Consider the following 15,196-nt stretch of genomic DNA (forward strand, 5'->3'; position numbering starts at 1 on the left):
GCCACCCTCTGGCCTGCTCAGGTACCAGCTGTGCAGTGCACTTACACACATGCAGGTTTAAAAAAAAGTGCACTTACACACGTGCACCAAAAATAAAAATAAGTTTAAACAATTTTTTTTTTTCTTTTTTGAGAGACAATGTTTCTCTGCGTAACAGTCCTGGCTGCTCTGGAAAGCACTCTGTAGAAGGCTGGCCTGGAACTCACAGAGATCTGCCTGTGTGTGTCACCATGCCTGGCATAGCAGTTTTTAAATGGGTTTTAGAGACCTAATGTAGATAAACTCCATACTAGACACAGTTTAAACTTTGAGTTTCATACACATTGTTGGAGGAGGTGAAGCAGGATGATCAGAAGTTCAGTGTCATCCTCAGCCATATGGGAAGTTCTGAGGCCAGCCTGGGCTCCTAGAGATCCTGTCTCAAAAATAAAATAAAGCACTTTTCGCATACGTCTATACACAATCGCATATGTTTGTGGGTTTGTTTTTTGGGGGTTTGTTGGTTTGTTTGTTGAGACTGGGTTTTGCCATGTAGCTTACAAACGATCAATTCTCCCATGTACTGGTTAGTTTTGTACTTGACACAAGCTAAAGTCAGCAGAGAGAAAGGAGCTTCAGTTGAGGAAATGCCTCCATGAAATCTAGCTGTAAGACATTTTCTCAGTCAATAGGGGAGAACCCAGCCCATGGTGGGTAGTGCCATCTCTGGACTGTTAGTCCTGCGTTTTATAAGCAAGCAGGCTGAGCAAGCCATGGGGAGCAAGCCAGTAAGCAGCTCCCCTCCATGGCCTCTGCATGGGCTCCTGCCTCCAGGTTCCTGCCCAGCTTGAGTTCCTGTCCTGACTTCCTCCAAAGATGGACTACAATGGGGATCCTCCCCAACCTGTTTTTTGTTCCTGGTGTTTCATCACAGCGGTAGAAACCCTCACTAAGACATTCTGCCTCAGCCTCCTGAATGCTAGGATTACAAATTTGAATCCCCGTGCCTGTCTCTCCTACGTATTTAAAATCATCTCTGGGTTACATCTCATGCCTGACACGCTGGGAGTCTGTGTAAACAGCCGTCCTGAGGTACTGTTTAGGAAGTGAATGATTATAAGAAAAGTTTGTATATGTTCAGTACAAATACATTTTTTTTAACAAATATTTTCCATCTGGCTGGCTAAATTCCAGAAGACAGAGTCTGAGAGATTCAGGGACAGCTGTGTTTGTTCCCAAGGGTGCCTCCCTTGCAATACTGTGACCTCCTCAACATCATTGACACATTGGTCCTTTGAGTAGCCACAGTGTCTGACACCTCACCTGACCTTGAGAAGGTCACCAGTGTTGTTTGTGGAAGAGATCAACCCCAGAGGAGTCCCAGCCAGCAAGATTTCCTCATAGCTTAGAATACTATCCAGATTTTCACTTCTTTCTCTCTCTCTCTCTCTCTCTCTCTCTCTCTCTCTCTCTCTCTCTCTCTCTCCTCCCTCCCTCCTTTTTTTTTTTTTTTTTTTTTTTTGAGACAGGGTTTCTCTGCGTAGCCCTGGTTGTCCTGGAACCAATCTGTAGACCAGGCTGGCCTCGAACTCACAGAGATCCACCAGAGTGCTGGGATTAGGCTGGCTACATTGTCACTTTTCAAATCCACACTAATCTTTGCCCCACAAACCTCAGTGTTGATTACTTCATTGTTATTGCCTCTTTCAACTTCAAAACCCAGCCCTGTGGGCTTCTTTTCTTTCTCTTCTCTCTGGTGACCTCTCTTTCCCATCCCAGCTCTCTTGTTCTCACTCCCTCAGGGGGTTCAGATTTCTACCCTACTTGGCTAAGAAACATCCTTAACTAAACTCACCAGATTCAAGTTCAAACTTTTAAAAGCTCCACAGGGACGTGGCCACAATGGCCACAATGCTGCAAAAGCACTTAGAAGCATAGAAAGTAACACTTTTTACTGTTTACTAAAGACGATTCCCTTGAGAGCTCCACAGAATCCCCTTGTATGAAATCTGAATATCCACTGGCATGATTTAAAGACTTCTAGGTAAAGTCCTTGAAAGGAGCCACAATACCTCCATCCTCCATCTGCGGGCTTACTTCTGGGCCACAATTCTGCTCTAAGAGCTAAGAGCTGTCAAATGCCTCAAGAGGCTCCATCTTTGGTATTATAAATTGGGACAGTAAGCTTTCTAAATGCAAAGAATTGTCTTGATCTATTTTTGTAAACCCACAGACAGGTGCCTGATATAGGATCCAGGGCACATTTCCAAAAGCATCCTTTAAACTGTATTCTTTGCAAGTGATGGCAAGCCACTTGGGAGCACCAATATATCAGTATGTGCTTGTTGACAGAATTAATGAGGCATATCCACTTTCCAAGGTTGACATCAAGTATATTAAGACCCTCTGAAGCTATTTATTACCCATCATACTAAAGAGACTGCTGCATGTTGCTTAGGAGAGCTAGCATGAGGTCAAGGGATAAACAAAGCTGTTGGAGTTGTCAGAGCCTGGACCCTGACAACCCTAACAAACTAGACTTGACCACCCATCCTCAGTAGGCCAGTTGAACAGACAAAGCAATAACAAAAACGAGGCAAAGGGCATTTATTCAATGTGAACATATTAGGAAGAGAAACAAAGAGGTCCAGTGACTCCATCTTTAGGGTCTTAACATGAAATCTGAATTATTTTATTTTATTTTTTTAATGTGTGTTATTTAATTTTAATAATTTTATGGGTGTTTTGCCTGCATGTATGTCTGTGCTCCACAGGTGTCCTGATGCCCACAGAAGCTAGAGAGAATGTCTGATTCCCTGAAACTGGAGTTATAGATGATAATTAAACCTGGGTCCTTTGGAAGAGGAGCAAGTGCCTGTAACTACTGAGCCATCTCTCCAGCCCACAGGCTTTGGTTTAAATAGAAAGAAAAGGTATTGGTGAAATTATTAAGGCCACTCCATGTAGTTAAAAGGGAGGTTTATTTTGTGGGGTAACTGACAAATGAAGGGATAGGTTGCAGGGTCTGGGAAAGGTATGGCGCAGTCCAGCGGTGTTCTCTGGAGAACTCTGCTAGGTCTACCTCCGGCATCCAGGGTCTTGGAGCCAAGAGCGGCCTCTCCTCTTGATCCTGGGTCTTCAGCTTCCTCTCTCAGCCCTGCCTTATAGGCATGACCATTACCAAAGCCTCAATGGGGGTTGGAACTTCCACGCCAAGGCTGGAATGGCTACCCACTACATCTCCCCCTTTTGTCTAAATAAGAAGGTTCTAACCTAATACAAGACTATATACAAAGAAATGGTTATCAAATATTGTCCAGGAGTAATGAGGGATAATGACCTAGATAAGTTGGAATTACAATAAATGCAAACAATATCAAGCAAAAAACACATTCTAAAATCCAGGGAAGTCTAGAGTGTGGGTAGGTGGCATGTTACAAAGATCATTCCAAAAGGTGTCCTATCCTAAAGAACCTGAGTCTAATACTTAATATATTCTATCTAAGATATTTTACACACACACACACACACACACACACACACACACACACACACACACACTATAACTGCTAGTCTTCAACTGAGAAGGAATATAATAATACCTGAGAAATGGGAGAAGGATGCAAGCAACTTTCGGGAGTCCTGCAAGAGTAGACAGAGACAGCTGGCAGCCTGGACAGTCACCTAATATTTCTCAGCATTGTTGGTGCATTCAAATTGGCTACAGGCCTAGAGTATCTGACAGACCATTTTCAGAAGCAGGAATTCTGAAAGACCATCTTACCCTGTCTTGGCAAAGTACAGTGGTTGCTTCCCTGGTGTCCCGCTTGTCCAGAAAGGACAGCATTTGTACTGTCAGCAGTTGAGGCAAGGGCAGTTCTTTGCCCAGTAGGCCATTTTGTGCCAAGAAGACAAACTTCCAAATGGAAGCCCAACATTCTCTCAGGATCAAATTGGTGCTGCCAGGAGCAATTGTCTCTCACGTCAACAGAATTCTAAGTTATTTAAATGCCATATTCTCTAGGTCCATGAAGTGTTTGAAGATTACCTGTCCATTCGACCTATGTATCTATAAATCTGGATAACCTAACTAACATAATTATAGAGATGACAAGCATAGGTGACAATAAATCTATAAATCTTATCTACCTAAACAACCTAAGGACTAAAGCTTCATGTAAACAAGGCAAACAGTCTGTAAGCAAATGTACAGTAAAAGGACAATGACTTTAAAATTGTGACAATACACAAAATATCTTTAACAGAGGTAGGAATGTATAGTGCAATATGCAATATGATAATAATCCTAAATATATATCAGTATACAGAATATATTAAAGTAGAACATACATACAGTATGACAGATATAAATTTACATTTGTATCAATATACAAATATTTCAAATAAGAGTAAAAATATGTGTACATTATAACAAACATAGTTCTGTATTTGTATCAATATACAAATTATCTTAAATAGGAATATAAAAAGTTTTTATTTGTATCAACATATAAGAATTCATAACAGTGCAAATTACGGTGCAAATTATCTAAGGCTGCTATTTTACTAAATTTGTTTACTAATGTATATGATAGTCTACCATAATACCTTATACCTATCCATTCCATTTCTTCTTTTCCTTTTTTTTTTTTTTTTTTGAGACATATTTTCTTTCATTAAGGAGAGTATTGAGTTTAACAGTTTCTTCCACCGCCAACCCTAGAACCATCATCCATAACCCTGAGAAATATGAAACCTTAGGGAGAAGGGGCGTCGTTTTCTTAGAACTGCTTCCTGCTCTTTAGGGGCCAATGGTATCTCTGTTGGGTATTGTGAGAAAGCTCAGATAGTTAAATCTCAGCTAGACTAACTGTAGATTCTGCAGCAACTCTCAGAGTAATGGGTAAGATTGTCTGAAATTCTGGCAAGAAGTGTAGTATAATGATGATTACCATGGCATCATTCTGGATTGGGTAGAGTTGTTGTTGGGGCCCCATCTTTCTTCTGGAGACTTCAGAGATTGCTATTGGAAAAACATTTTTTATCAGAATGGAAGGTTTGGATTTAAAGATGACATGGCATGTAATGTAAGAAAGGATTCCGAGATTATTTAACAAGACGGTTGCATCTACAAAAAGGAAGGGCTGGAGAGATGCCTCAGTAAATAAGAGCATGCTCTGTGCGCACGCACACGTGTGTGTGTGTGTGTGTGTGTGTGTGTGTGTGTGTGTGTGTGTGGTGTGCATGCTCGCTCGTGTGCGCACACGTGCATATTTGAGACAGGATCTCATTCTGTGCCTCTGGATAGCCTGGAGCTCTCTATGTAGACTGAGCTGGCCTTTAACACATAGAGATCCACCTTCCTCTTTGTGGGGGCCCAAATTATTCAAGGTCAGAGAATCTGAGCTTGCTTTACCCAGCAGGGCTATATAATGAGATGATTTGGCCACGGGCGTGTTTCCCAGGTGTGTGGGTGGGTCTACACTTGCCTGTATGTTGCACTTTGATCTTGAGAGGGGGAGGTCTTTTGCTTTTCCCCTTGGCATTCTATAAAAAGCCCTTTGGCATAAACCTCACCTCAGGGCAACTGGGTATTGACCCAGCGCCCTCCAGAAAAGATCCTGTGTCTCTGTCCTTTCTCATCACCTCTGTCTATCTTTGTGTCTAATACTTCCTCATTCCTCCCTCCTCCCCGAAAGAACCCTTTGACAGGTGGAGCTGGACTCTGACAGACTTCCACACCTCTTCCTCCCTAGTGCTGGGATTAAAGATGGGTGCCACCATACCTGGCTGTACTGCTCTTGTAGGGAAATGGCTTTAGTTCCCAGCACCCACATTGGGTGGCTCACAACTATAATTCCAGCTCCAGAGGATCTGACACCTTCCATGGGTACATGCACGTATCTACACACACAGATATTTAGGCACACAAATAACTTTTTTTGGTTGTTGTTGGGTTTTTTGTTTTTGTTTTTGTTTTTAGAGACAGGATTTCTCCGTGTTACTTTTGTTTTGGTGCCTGTCCTGGATCTCACTCTGTAGACCAGGCTCTCCTCGAACTTATAGAGATCTGCCTTGCTCTGCCTCCCAAGTGCTGGGATTAAATGCGTGCACCACCACCGCCTGGCACCTAGTTCTGAATCCTTCCTTTAAAAGGATTTTAAATAAAATTCTTTTAATTAAAAAAAATCCTTAAATTAAAAAAAGCCTTTAAAATAACTTTTAAAAATAAGTAGATCTTTAAAAAGAAAGACATGTATTAGTTCCTGTCATTTTGATGATTTTGTAGTGTCTAGTGTTTTCTTAGTTCTCATCACTTAGCAGCTGTCTGATGCTGTTTTTTGTTTCCTGTAGCTTTTGGAATGTGTCCATTCTTCCTTCCAGGCTGTAGTATTCCTTTTAGCTTCCTCTGTAGGACTCGCTGAATGCCCACAAATTCTTTTAGCCTGCTTTTTTCATGAAAAGCTTTTTCCCTTCCCTTCACCCATGACTGATAGTTTTGCTGGGTATACCGGTACTCATGACTGATAGTTTTGCTGGGTATACCGGTTTGGGTTGGTACCTGTGGACTTTAGAACTTGAACTACATCCCTTTATTATTTTATTTTTCTTACACATAATTTATTTTTACTTCATGTTCATTGATGTTTTGCCTGCATGTGTACCTGTGTGAGGGTGTCAGAAGCCCTGGAACTGGAGTCACAGACAGTTGTGAGCTGCTCTGTGGGTGCTGGGAATTGAACCCGGGCCTCTGGAAGAGCAGCCAGTGCTGTTAACTACTAAGCCAGCTCCCCAGCCCCATTTAGTTTTTTGTTTGTTTGTTTTGTTTTTTTTTTGAGATAGAGTTTCTCTATGTAACAGCCCTGGCTGTCGACCAGGCTCTCAAATTAACAGAGATCCACCTACCCCTGCCTCCTGAGTGCTGGTACTAAAGGCATGTGCCACACAAGCTGACATATATTCTTAATTGTGCATAAGAAGAACTTCTGAAGCTGGGTGGTGGTGGAGCACACCTTTAATCCTATCATTCAGGGGGCAGAGCCAGGCAGATCTCTGTGAGTTTGAGGCCAGCCTGGTCTACAGAGTGAGATCTAGGATAGGTTCCAAAACTACACAGAGAAACCCTGTCTCGAAAACAAAACAAAACAAAAAAAGAACTTCTGAAAAGCCTCCACCTAGTCCAGGATGGAGACTACCACAGATCCCAATAGATAGGCATGGAGACCCACAAACCCCTATAGACAAGCATGGAGACCACTACAGATCCCTCTATAAAATGATGGCGACCATCACAGATCCAGTAGACAAGGAGCTAAATATGAGGTTACCAAGAAGAGCTGTAGCTACATCTTGGTAGCTGTGGTGAGAGTTAGTACCTGGAGGAAGTAAAGCTTATAGGTTCCTGGTACACTGGAAGCTGGTCATATAACTGGAAACAAAGAAAGCATGGTTTAATTCATTACTAACACATCTAAGTTTGGTGATTGGAAGTTCCACCATGGTTGTGTTACATTTGTTTATGCTGTGGAGCATCACCTTAACCGTGTAAAGATGTATCATGTTTGCTTGTGCTGCAATCGTAACTATGTAAAGATGTGTTGCATTTATGTTAATTAAATAACATTAACCTGGGCTCAGAGAGGCAGGGTTAGCAACTAGTTGTGTTATGCCCAGATCTTGGGGACCCCCCAAAAGACCACCATGGAGACCGAATCCCATATGCAAAAGCAAAGAGCCTTTATTTTCAAGCTCTTGAGTTCGGTCTGTCTGTCTGTCTGTCTGTCTGTCTGTCTGACACAGCGGTGAGAGCCCTGAGCTCGGGTGGTGTAGAGTTTTTAATCATAGCAGAGGTTGAGGTGAGGGGATTTCCTGGGTTCAGGACCCTGATTGGCTGACATTTGTCTAGGGGTATCTATAGAACATACATACAGGTGTGTGCTAGACTCAGGGTCATCTTATCTAACCTTATCTAATGGTTGAAATCTTTGGGGCGTCTGGTACTTCCCCTTAGATGCAGGCCTTCCCTGGTGGGGTCAGCTTATGGCTTTTCCTGGGTCTGGGTGTTGCCTGCCAGTAAACCTGTCACAGAAGCTGTGTCTGGGCCTCTAAGCCTGTCATGGCAGCTGTGTGGTCGAGCTGTTTTGGGCCTCCCACATTTGACAGGAAGTATCAGGAAGGAGTTTAGTGTGGATTTTTTTTCAGTTGGGGGCATTGTGGGAGTCTTTCAGAGATCCCAGCAAAGAGTGGAGGGAAGCCAGTGGCTATTCTAATTCTCTGAGCTCACAGGTTTTCACCCTAGCCTTTGAATCTTGAGTTTTGTTAGAATGAGAGAGATTTAGTTAGAACTACCTTTAGCGGCAGCAACAGAGCCACTGTCTGGGTACCACCAACTGGGGACTGAGTATTTAAACACATGAGCCTACTGGGGTCCATGTCCATTCTCATTGAGACCACTGTAGCATCTATGCACACATAATGCCCTCCCTAGGCAAAACCTCACTATGGTTTTATCCATGGACCCTGGGTGTGGGGCGTCACATAGACAGCTGAGGCAAGCACTTAGCTAAGGACAAAGGCTAGTCACCATGCAATAGCCACACCAGAGGACAGCAGGGCCATCCCCAACTCAACCTGTCAATCCCATCAGTCACATCCCAGTGCTCATAGCAGACAGGTGGATAACAACAAAATGACACACAGGACGAATGAATGCCTGGGCTAGTGCCTGCAAACGGGAATGCTCATAAGACAGAAGAGCCATAAGGTCACAGGGCCACTGCTGACGGTCCTGGAACTCACTCTGTAGACCAGGTTGGCCTCACACTTAGAGATCCACCTGCCTCTGCCTCCTGAATACTGGGATTAAAGGCGTGCGCCGCCGCCGCCGCCGCCACCACCGCCGCCGCCGCCGCCGCCGCCGCCGCCACCACCACCTAGTGCACTTGCTTAGTCTTTTAATAACTTACTATTATTTTTATGTGCATAGGTGCTTTTCCTGCATGTATATCTGTGTGAGGGTGTCAGATCTTGGAGTTACAGTTGTGAGCTGCCATGTGGGTATTGAACGTAGGTCCTCTGGAAGAGCAGTCAGTGCTCTTAACCACTGAGCCATCTCTCCAGCCCCAGCACTTGTTTACAGACAAAATTATATGGAACTGTGTGTAACTGCAAACTATTATTGACAAATCATAGTGTTCTTTATACATATGCTTGGATTATTCAACACTCACATATGTATGTACAACCTGTGCATGGATGGGTGGGATGCAGAGCAACTTTGTGGAGTCGGTTCTCTCCTACTTCTGTGGGTTCTGGGGGACAGCCTCAGGTTTCCAGGCTCTCATGGCAAGTGTCTTCACTGGTTTGCTTTTTTTTTTTTTTTTTTTTTTTTGCCAAGATAACCAAACTTTATTTAATGTGGCAACCAAAAATTGCCAACTAAACATTAGGATTAAAATTCACCCACATCCAGGGGGTCTGATGTGTTCATCTGGATTCTGCATGCTCATGTTGCAGACATATACATAAAACAAATTTAAGAAGTTAACTCTGGCTCAAACTGACCATTAGGTTCTCAGGTGTTCTCACTCAAATCCCAAGAAGCCTGGGGTTCCCACTGTAGCTGGAATTTGCATTAGCTCCCCAATCTAATGTATTGACAGTAAGTGAACACTTAGGTCTAGAACAAGAATTCAAACCTTAAAGGGCAGGGGCCTGGTGAGTGGTGCTCACGGGGGCATTAAAAAAAAAAAAAAAAAGATTTATTTATTATGTATGCTGTGTTCTGGCTGCATGTATGCCTTCATATCAGAAGAGGGAGCCAGATCTCATTACAGATGGTTGTGAGCCACAATGTGGTTGCTGGGAATTGAACTCAGGTCCTCTGGAGGAGTAGCCAGTGCTCTTAACCTCTGAGCCGTCTCTCCAGTTCCCAAAGAGATCAATATCTTTTTGCTTTGTTTTGTTTTGTTTTTTTGCTTTTTTGAGACAGGGTTTCTCTGCGTAGCTCAGGCTGTCCTGGAAATCAGAGATCCACCTGCCTCTGCTGGGATTAAAGTCATATGCCACCACTGCCCTGCCATGTTTTAAAACAAACAAAACATGTAAATAAATGTATTCTTGAGAAGAAAGGTAGGACAGCTTGATGATTCTGACATGCTGTCAACCATAATCATTAACCTAAAATGTATATGCAGTGGAAATTTACACTGCATGGTTAATTTTTCTGCCAACTTCTAACTGTGGCTGTTCTAAGTATGGTTATTCAGCTTTGATCCCTCTCCAAGGAATTCACAAACTCATAGAGAATGACTCAAACAAGCAGTTTTAAACTAGTTTTTCTTTAACTACTCTTGTTGAGTTTTCTTATTTTCCTTTCAGAACTTGTAGCCAAGGCTAGCCTGGAATTCCCCAAGATGATGGAAATGGAAAATGACAATGTCCATTGTCAATGATGGAAACACTGTACCCAGGAGCAGATCATCTAGGAGGAACTGTGTCTAGACAGTAGGAACAATATATAACGATTTACTGGAGTGCCTTGCAAGACTCCAGCTGAGCCCCTAAGAGGTGGGTCACACCTTGACTAGGACAGCCTAACTATGCCTACCTCCTGCACACACACCCCCAGTTCCTCCTTTATTTTGACCTAGAGGTCATGCCAGTACCCTGAAAATAAACTTTGTGGGGGGTATCACAGGACCCCTTTATACTCTTCCCAATGTGGCCACACTGAATAAATCTGTTTTTCATCACTGTCTATCCCTTTAATTGGCATGCTGGAACAATGGCTGAGCCTAACCTGTTAGGCCTGCTGAAGCAGGGCTTCCGCCCTCAAACTTTGATTGCAAGCAGCTGACAACTGTAAAGATGTCCATGTCGTGCACCAGGACATAAACACGCATCTGATGCTTATCCAATCACTCACACATCAGGCCATCTTTAATAACAGTAGCTTTGTTTTCTCAAATATCATTTATTAGAAAATACAATTCCAGAGAAAGTAGAAGATACAAGGGACGTGGGAAGTGGGTACAGTACATAGGCCTCTTTAAGTCAGGGGCACAAAGGGTCGAAATAAAATGAGCTACAGGCTAAAAGCCAGTAGCTCATCTATGGTCCAAACATCCCGAAGGCTCCACTGCTTTCTCTCTCCAGTCTCTGGCCTTTAGCAGTCCGCTTTATCCTTGGCATTTTTAAATTATACTTGTGTGTGTGTGTGCGCGTGCTCATATGATGTGTAATGTATGTGGAAGCCAAAGAACAACATGTGCAAGTTGGTTTGCTCCGGCCATCTTGAAGGTCTCAGTGCAGTGATCAAACTCGAACTGACAGGGCAAGTACCCTTACCCACTCAGCCAGCTCACTGGCCTGGCATTTTAATAAAGAAAAAAAAAAATGAATAGATGTGGCGGCTCATGCCTGTAATCTTAGCACCTGGGCGGTTGAAGGCAAGTAGACCAAGGTTATCCTCATCTGCATAGGAGTATGAGGCCAACCTGGGCTATATGATATCCTCACCCATAAACAAAAACACAAGCAAAACACAAACCTTCCTTGCTTCTATTTGGCTTCAATGAACAGAGGTTTTCTCTCTCCAGTAGTGGGGTCACAGAGAAACTGTTTATGGTGCCCTTGCTAACCCTTTTCCCTCATCAGCTAACTCCTGCTTTAAAAAGTTAGTTGTCTGCCAGGTAGTGGTGGCGAATGCCTTTAATCCCAGCATTCGGGAGGCAGAGGCAGGCGGATCTCTGTGAGTTCGAGGCTAGCCTGGGCTACAAAGCGAGTTCCAGAATAAGTTCCAAAGCTATGCAAAGAAACCCTGCCTCGAAATAACCAAAAGTTAATTGCCTTTAATTCCAGCCCTACAGAGGCAGAGGTAGGCAGATCTCTATGAGTTCGAGGCCAGCCTGGTCTACATAGCCGAGACCCTGTCTCAATAAACAAAAAAGTTAAATGGAGTCCCTATCGCTCACTTTTTAAATAAGACAACTCTTTGAAGAGACACTCCAGTGGATTTTAAATTCATCTGGTGAGGAACAGAGAGTATGAGGTGGGCTGGGGATGCAGCATGGTGGTAGAGCGCTTGCCTAGCACTCAAAGAACCCTGGGTTGACCCCTAGCACCACGTAAGAAAGATGTGTGTTGAAATAATCTTCTGTTTGTTTTCTAAAGAGTATGTGCTCCAATGCAGCCTCCTTCTGGCCAGGAAGATAACCAGAAGAAACAATTGCATTGACCGATCTTCACCTCTCTCCAGCCTCCTTGGCTATGGCCTGGGCACCCTTTGTCTACACACTAAACAGCTTTGTGGCCCTACCGAATGAAATTCCTTTGGAAGTGTGACAGAAACAGGGTTTGGGAGAGAAAGCAGTAGAGGGTCACGGGGAACGTATTCCAGAAACTGTGCAGCAAGTGGCCATGACGCACCTGCCCCCTACAGGTGTGGCCCAGAGCTAAGGGTTGGCAGCATTTTGTCCCATCAAACAAGATAGGGTATAGAAGCACCCCAGTGTATTCACCAGGACCCCCCCCCCAGAGGGCTGAGAGATCAGAGGGGGAGGGGAGAAGAAAGCGTTAAGAGTCCAATCCGACCAGCAGGGGGAGAAGAGAGGAAAAACTTTGCCCTAAAAGAGCATGGGTCCCTGAATATAGGTCCTTGGCAGAACCCTGACATGGAAGGCCCTTCCTTACACACATAGGTATCACGTTGCTCTCCTTTGGAGGCAAAATGGGACGGCCCGAAGAGGGCCTCAGCCCAGCAGCCAGTGAGTCCTCCCCACCCTTCCCCAGTGCGCCTGAGAGGGGGGAGGGCTTCACTGAGGACCTACTGGGGGGCCCTCCCCAACATTTCCTATAGCTAGAAAACAAAACCCAAAAAATCATGGGGAAAAGTCCAATAAGAACTTTCATCATACAAAAAAAAAAACCCCAAATAGTCCTCGTTTGCCTTCTGAGGCACGGTAGGCCCCTCTCACAAAGCTTCCTGTCCCAGTTAGGACAACATTACTATTTCATTTTTTAAAAATAAAAGTAAAAACGTCCACCCACCCTCCCCCAAGTGCTACTTCATACAGCCTGCGCTCCACACACCCCAAAGCAGGCATTGCTCCCTTGACACAAGGTAAACTTAAAACTTTGCTGCAACCCCACAGCTCCAAGGGGCTGTTCCCCACAATCAACCCAAGTGCAGCCTGCTGAGGAAGGGGCAGCGGACAGTGCTGGCCTCTTCCAGCCCCTCACCAAGGTCAGGTCCACCTGGACCGTGGGAAAGGCCACCGAGGGCTCTGCTGCTTCCTAGCAAATGAGTCAGGCAGGGAGAGACTTCTCCAGCTCTGGGCAGCAGCTGCAGGTCTAGGCCATGACCGGGCTCATAAGGTTCCGTGACCTCGAGATCCCAGTGCAAACCAGCCGGTCTTCTCCTGGGCCAGGTCCAGCTCCCGAAGGCGGATGTGTACCTCCCCAAGGAGCACGTTCTCCCAAAATCCTTGCTCACTTAGCACACTCAGCTGGAGTTCTCTCTGTTGCAGGTCTCCCTTGGGGATCCCGTCATACACCAACTGCAAACAAACATGGGCATTGGGAAGAAAGGGAAGCTGTGAGACAGGGCAGGGCAAAGACCACGGGGAATTCAGAAGAGATGACCAGTCCCTGGGGTGGTTTCTTTAAGACAGGGTAACACGTAACCCAGGCTGGTCTGGTGCTCACAGCAATCCTGCCTCTGCCTCCCGAAGGCTGGGATTATGTTTATTGGAGCCTCTGGTCATCCTCCATACAGGGCCAGCAGGCTCCTCTCCTTAAGATGGCCCAGGTCCCATCTTGAGAATCACAGCCCTCAGGGTTTGGAAGCTTTCACTGCAGAGGAGCAGGTAGCGCCCCGTGTTAGGCTTCATAAGTAGGTGGGGACTCAAAAAACAGCTCACTGGTTGAGAGTGCTTGCTGTCAGGCTGGAGAGAGAGATGGCTCAGTGGTTAAGAGCAGTGGTTGTTGCCCGACATGGTGGGCAGCACTTGGGAGGCAGAGGCAGGGGGATCTCTGAGTTCGAGGCCAGCCTGGGCTACGAAGCAAGTTTCAGGACAGCCAGAGCTGTTATGTAGAGAAACCCTGTCTCAAAAAACAAACAAAAACAAAAAACCCCAGCACCCACATGGCAGCTCACAACTGTCTAGAACTCAAGTTCCAGAGGATCCAATACCAATACCCTCATGTAGACATGCAGGCCAAACACCAATGCACATTTTAAAAAAAGAAAAAAAAGTGTGTGTTCTCTGGAAGCTCAAAACCACCTGTAACTTCAGCTCTACCTATAACTGGATCTTCTGGCAACCATGGGCACATTTACACACAAATAAAACCAATATTAAAAAATACCAAAATGCTCAAGGCCACCACTAAACAGAAAAGTAGCCTTGGCACCTAAATCAGCAAGTGCTCCAATACAAATAACTTATAAGAACAGACAGCTGGAGAGATGGCTCAGTGGTTAAGAGCACTGGCTGCTCTTCCAGAGGTCAAGTTCAATTCCCAGCATCTACATGGTGGCTCACCACCATCTATAATGAGATCTGGTGCCCTCTTCTGGTGTGAAAGCATACATGCAGGCACAGTGCCGTGTGTGTGTGTGTGTGTGTGTGTGTGTGTGTGTGTGTGTGTGTGTGTGTGTGTATAGTAAATAAATCTTTTTTATTATTAAAAGGACAGTTTGTTGCCAGGTGTTGTGTGGTTCATGCCTAGAATCCCAGCTCTCAGGAGGCAGTGGCAGAAGGATCAGGAATTCAAGGCCACCCTTAGTTACATATGGAGTTTGAGTCCCAAAAAACCCAAAATAAATAAAGAAGTGGTTTGCTGCCCAGTAGTGGTGGCACACGCCTTTAATCCCAGCACTTGGGAGGCATAGCCAGGCAGATCTCTCTGTGAGTTCGAGGCCAGCCTAGTCTACAGAGTGAGATCCAGCACAGGTACCAAAACTACACAGAGAAACATTGTCTTGAAAAAACAAAAAACAAACAAACAAAAAAAGCAAGAAGTGGCTGGGCGGTGGTGGCACACACCTTTAATCCCAGCACTCGGGAGGCAGAGGCAGGCGGATCTCTCCAAAGTGAGTTCATTCCAGGACAGGCTCCAAAACTACACAGAGAAACCCTGTCTCAAAAAACCAAAAAAAAAAAAAAAAAGGAAAGAAAAAGCAAGAAGTGGTTTGCCAACCCCTGCACCTCTC

At 44.8% G+C, this 15,196-nt stretch overlaps 1 protein-coding gene across 2 annotated transcripts in view; it reads right to left on the reverse strand.

Annotated features, from left to right (window-relative positions):
* Positions 1–11,885: 11,885 nt before the first annotated feature.
* Positions 11,886–15,196, reverse strand: part of Pik3c2b (phosphatidylinositol-4-phosphate 3-kinase catalytic subunit type 2 beta) — a 65,895-nt gene continuing 62,584 nt past the window's right edge. For both annotated transcript variants that reach the window (XM_036202155.1, XM_036202156.1), the window contains exon 33: positions 11,886–13,538. In XM_036202155.1, coding sequence (XP_036058048.1) covers positions 13,350–13,538 — 189 coding nt within the window. In that variant the 3' untranslated portion in view covers positions 11,886–13,349. The remainder of the gene's footprint in view (positions 13,539–15,196) is intronic.

This window comes from Onychomys torridus, chromosome 11, assembly GCF_903995425.1.
Source record: "Onychomys torridus chromosome 11, mOncTor1.1, whole genome shotgun sequence".
Classification (NCBI taxonomy): domain Eukaryota; kingdom Metazoa; phylum Chordata; class Mammalia; order Rodentia; family Cricetidae; genus Onychomys; species Onychomys torridus.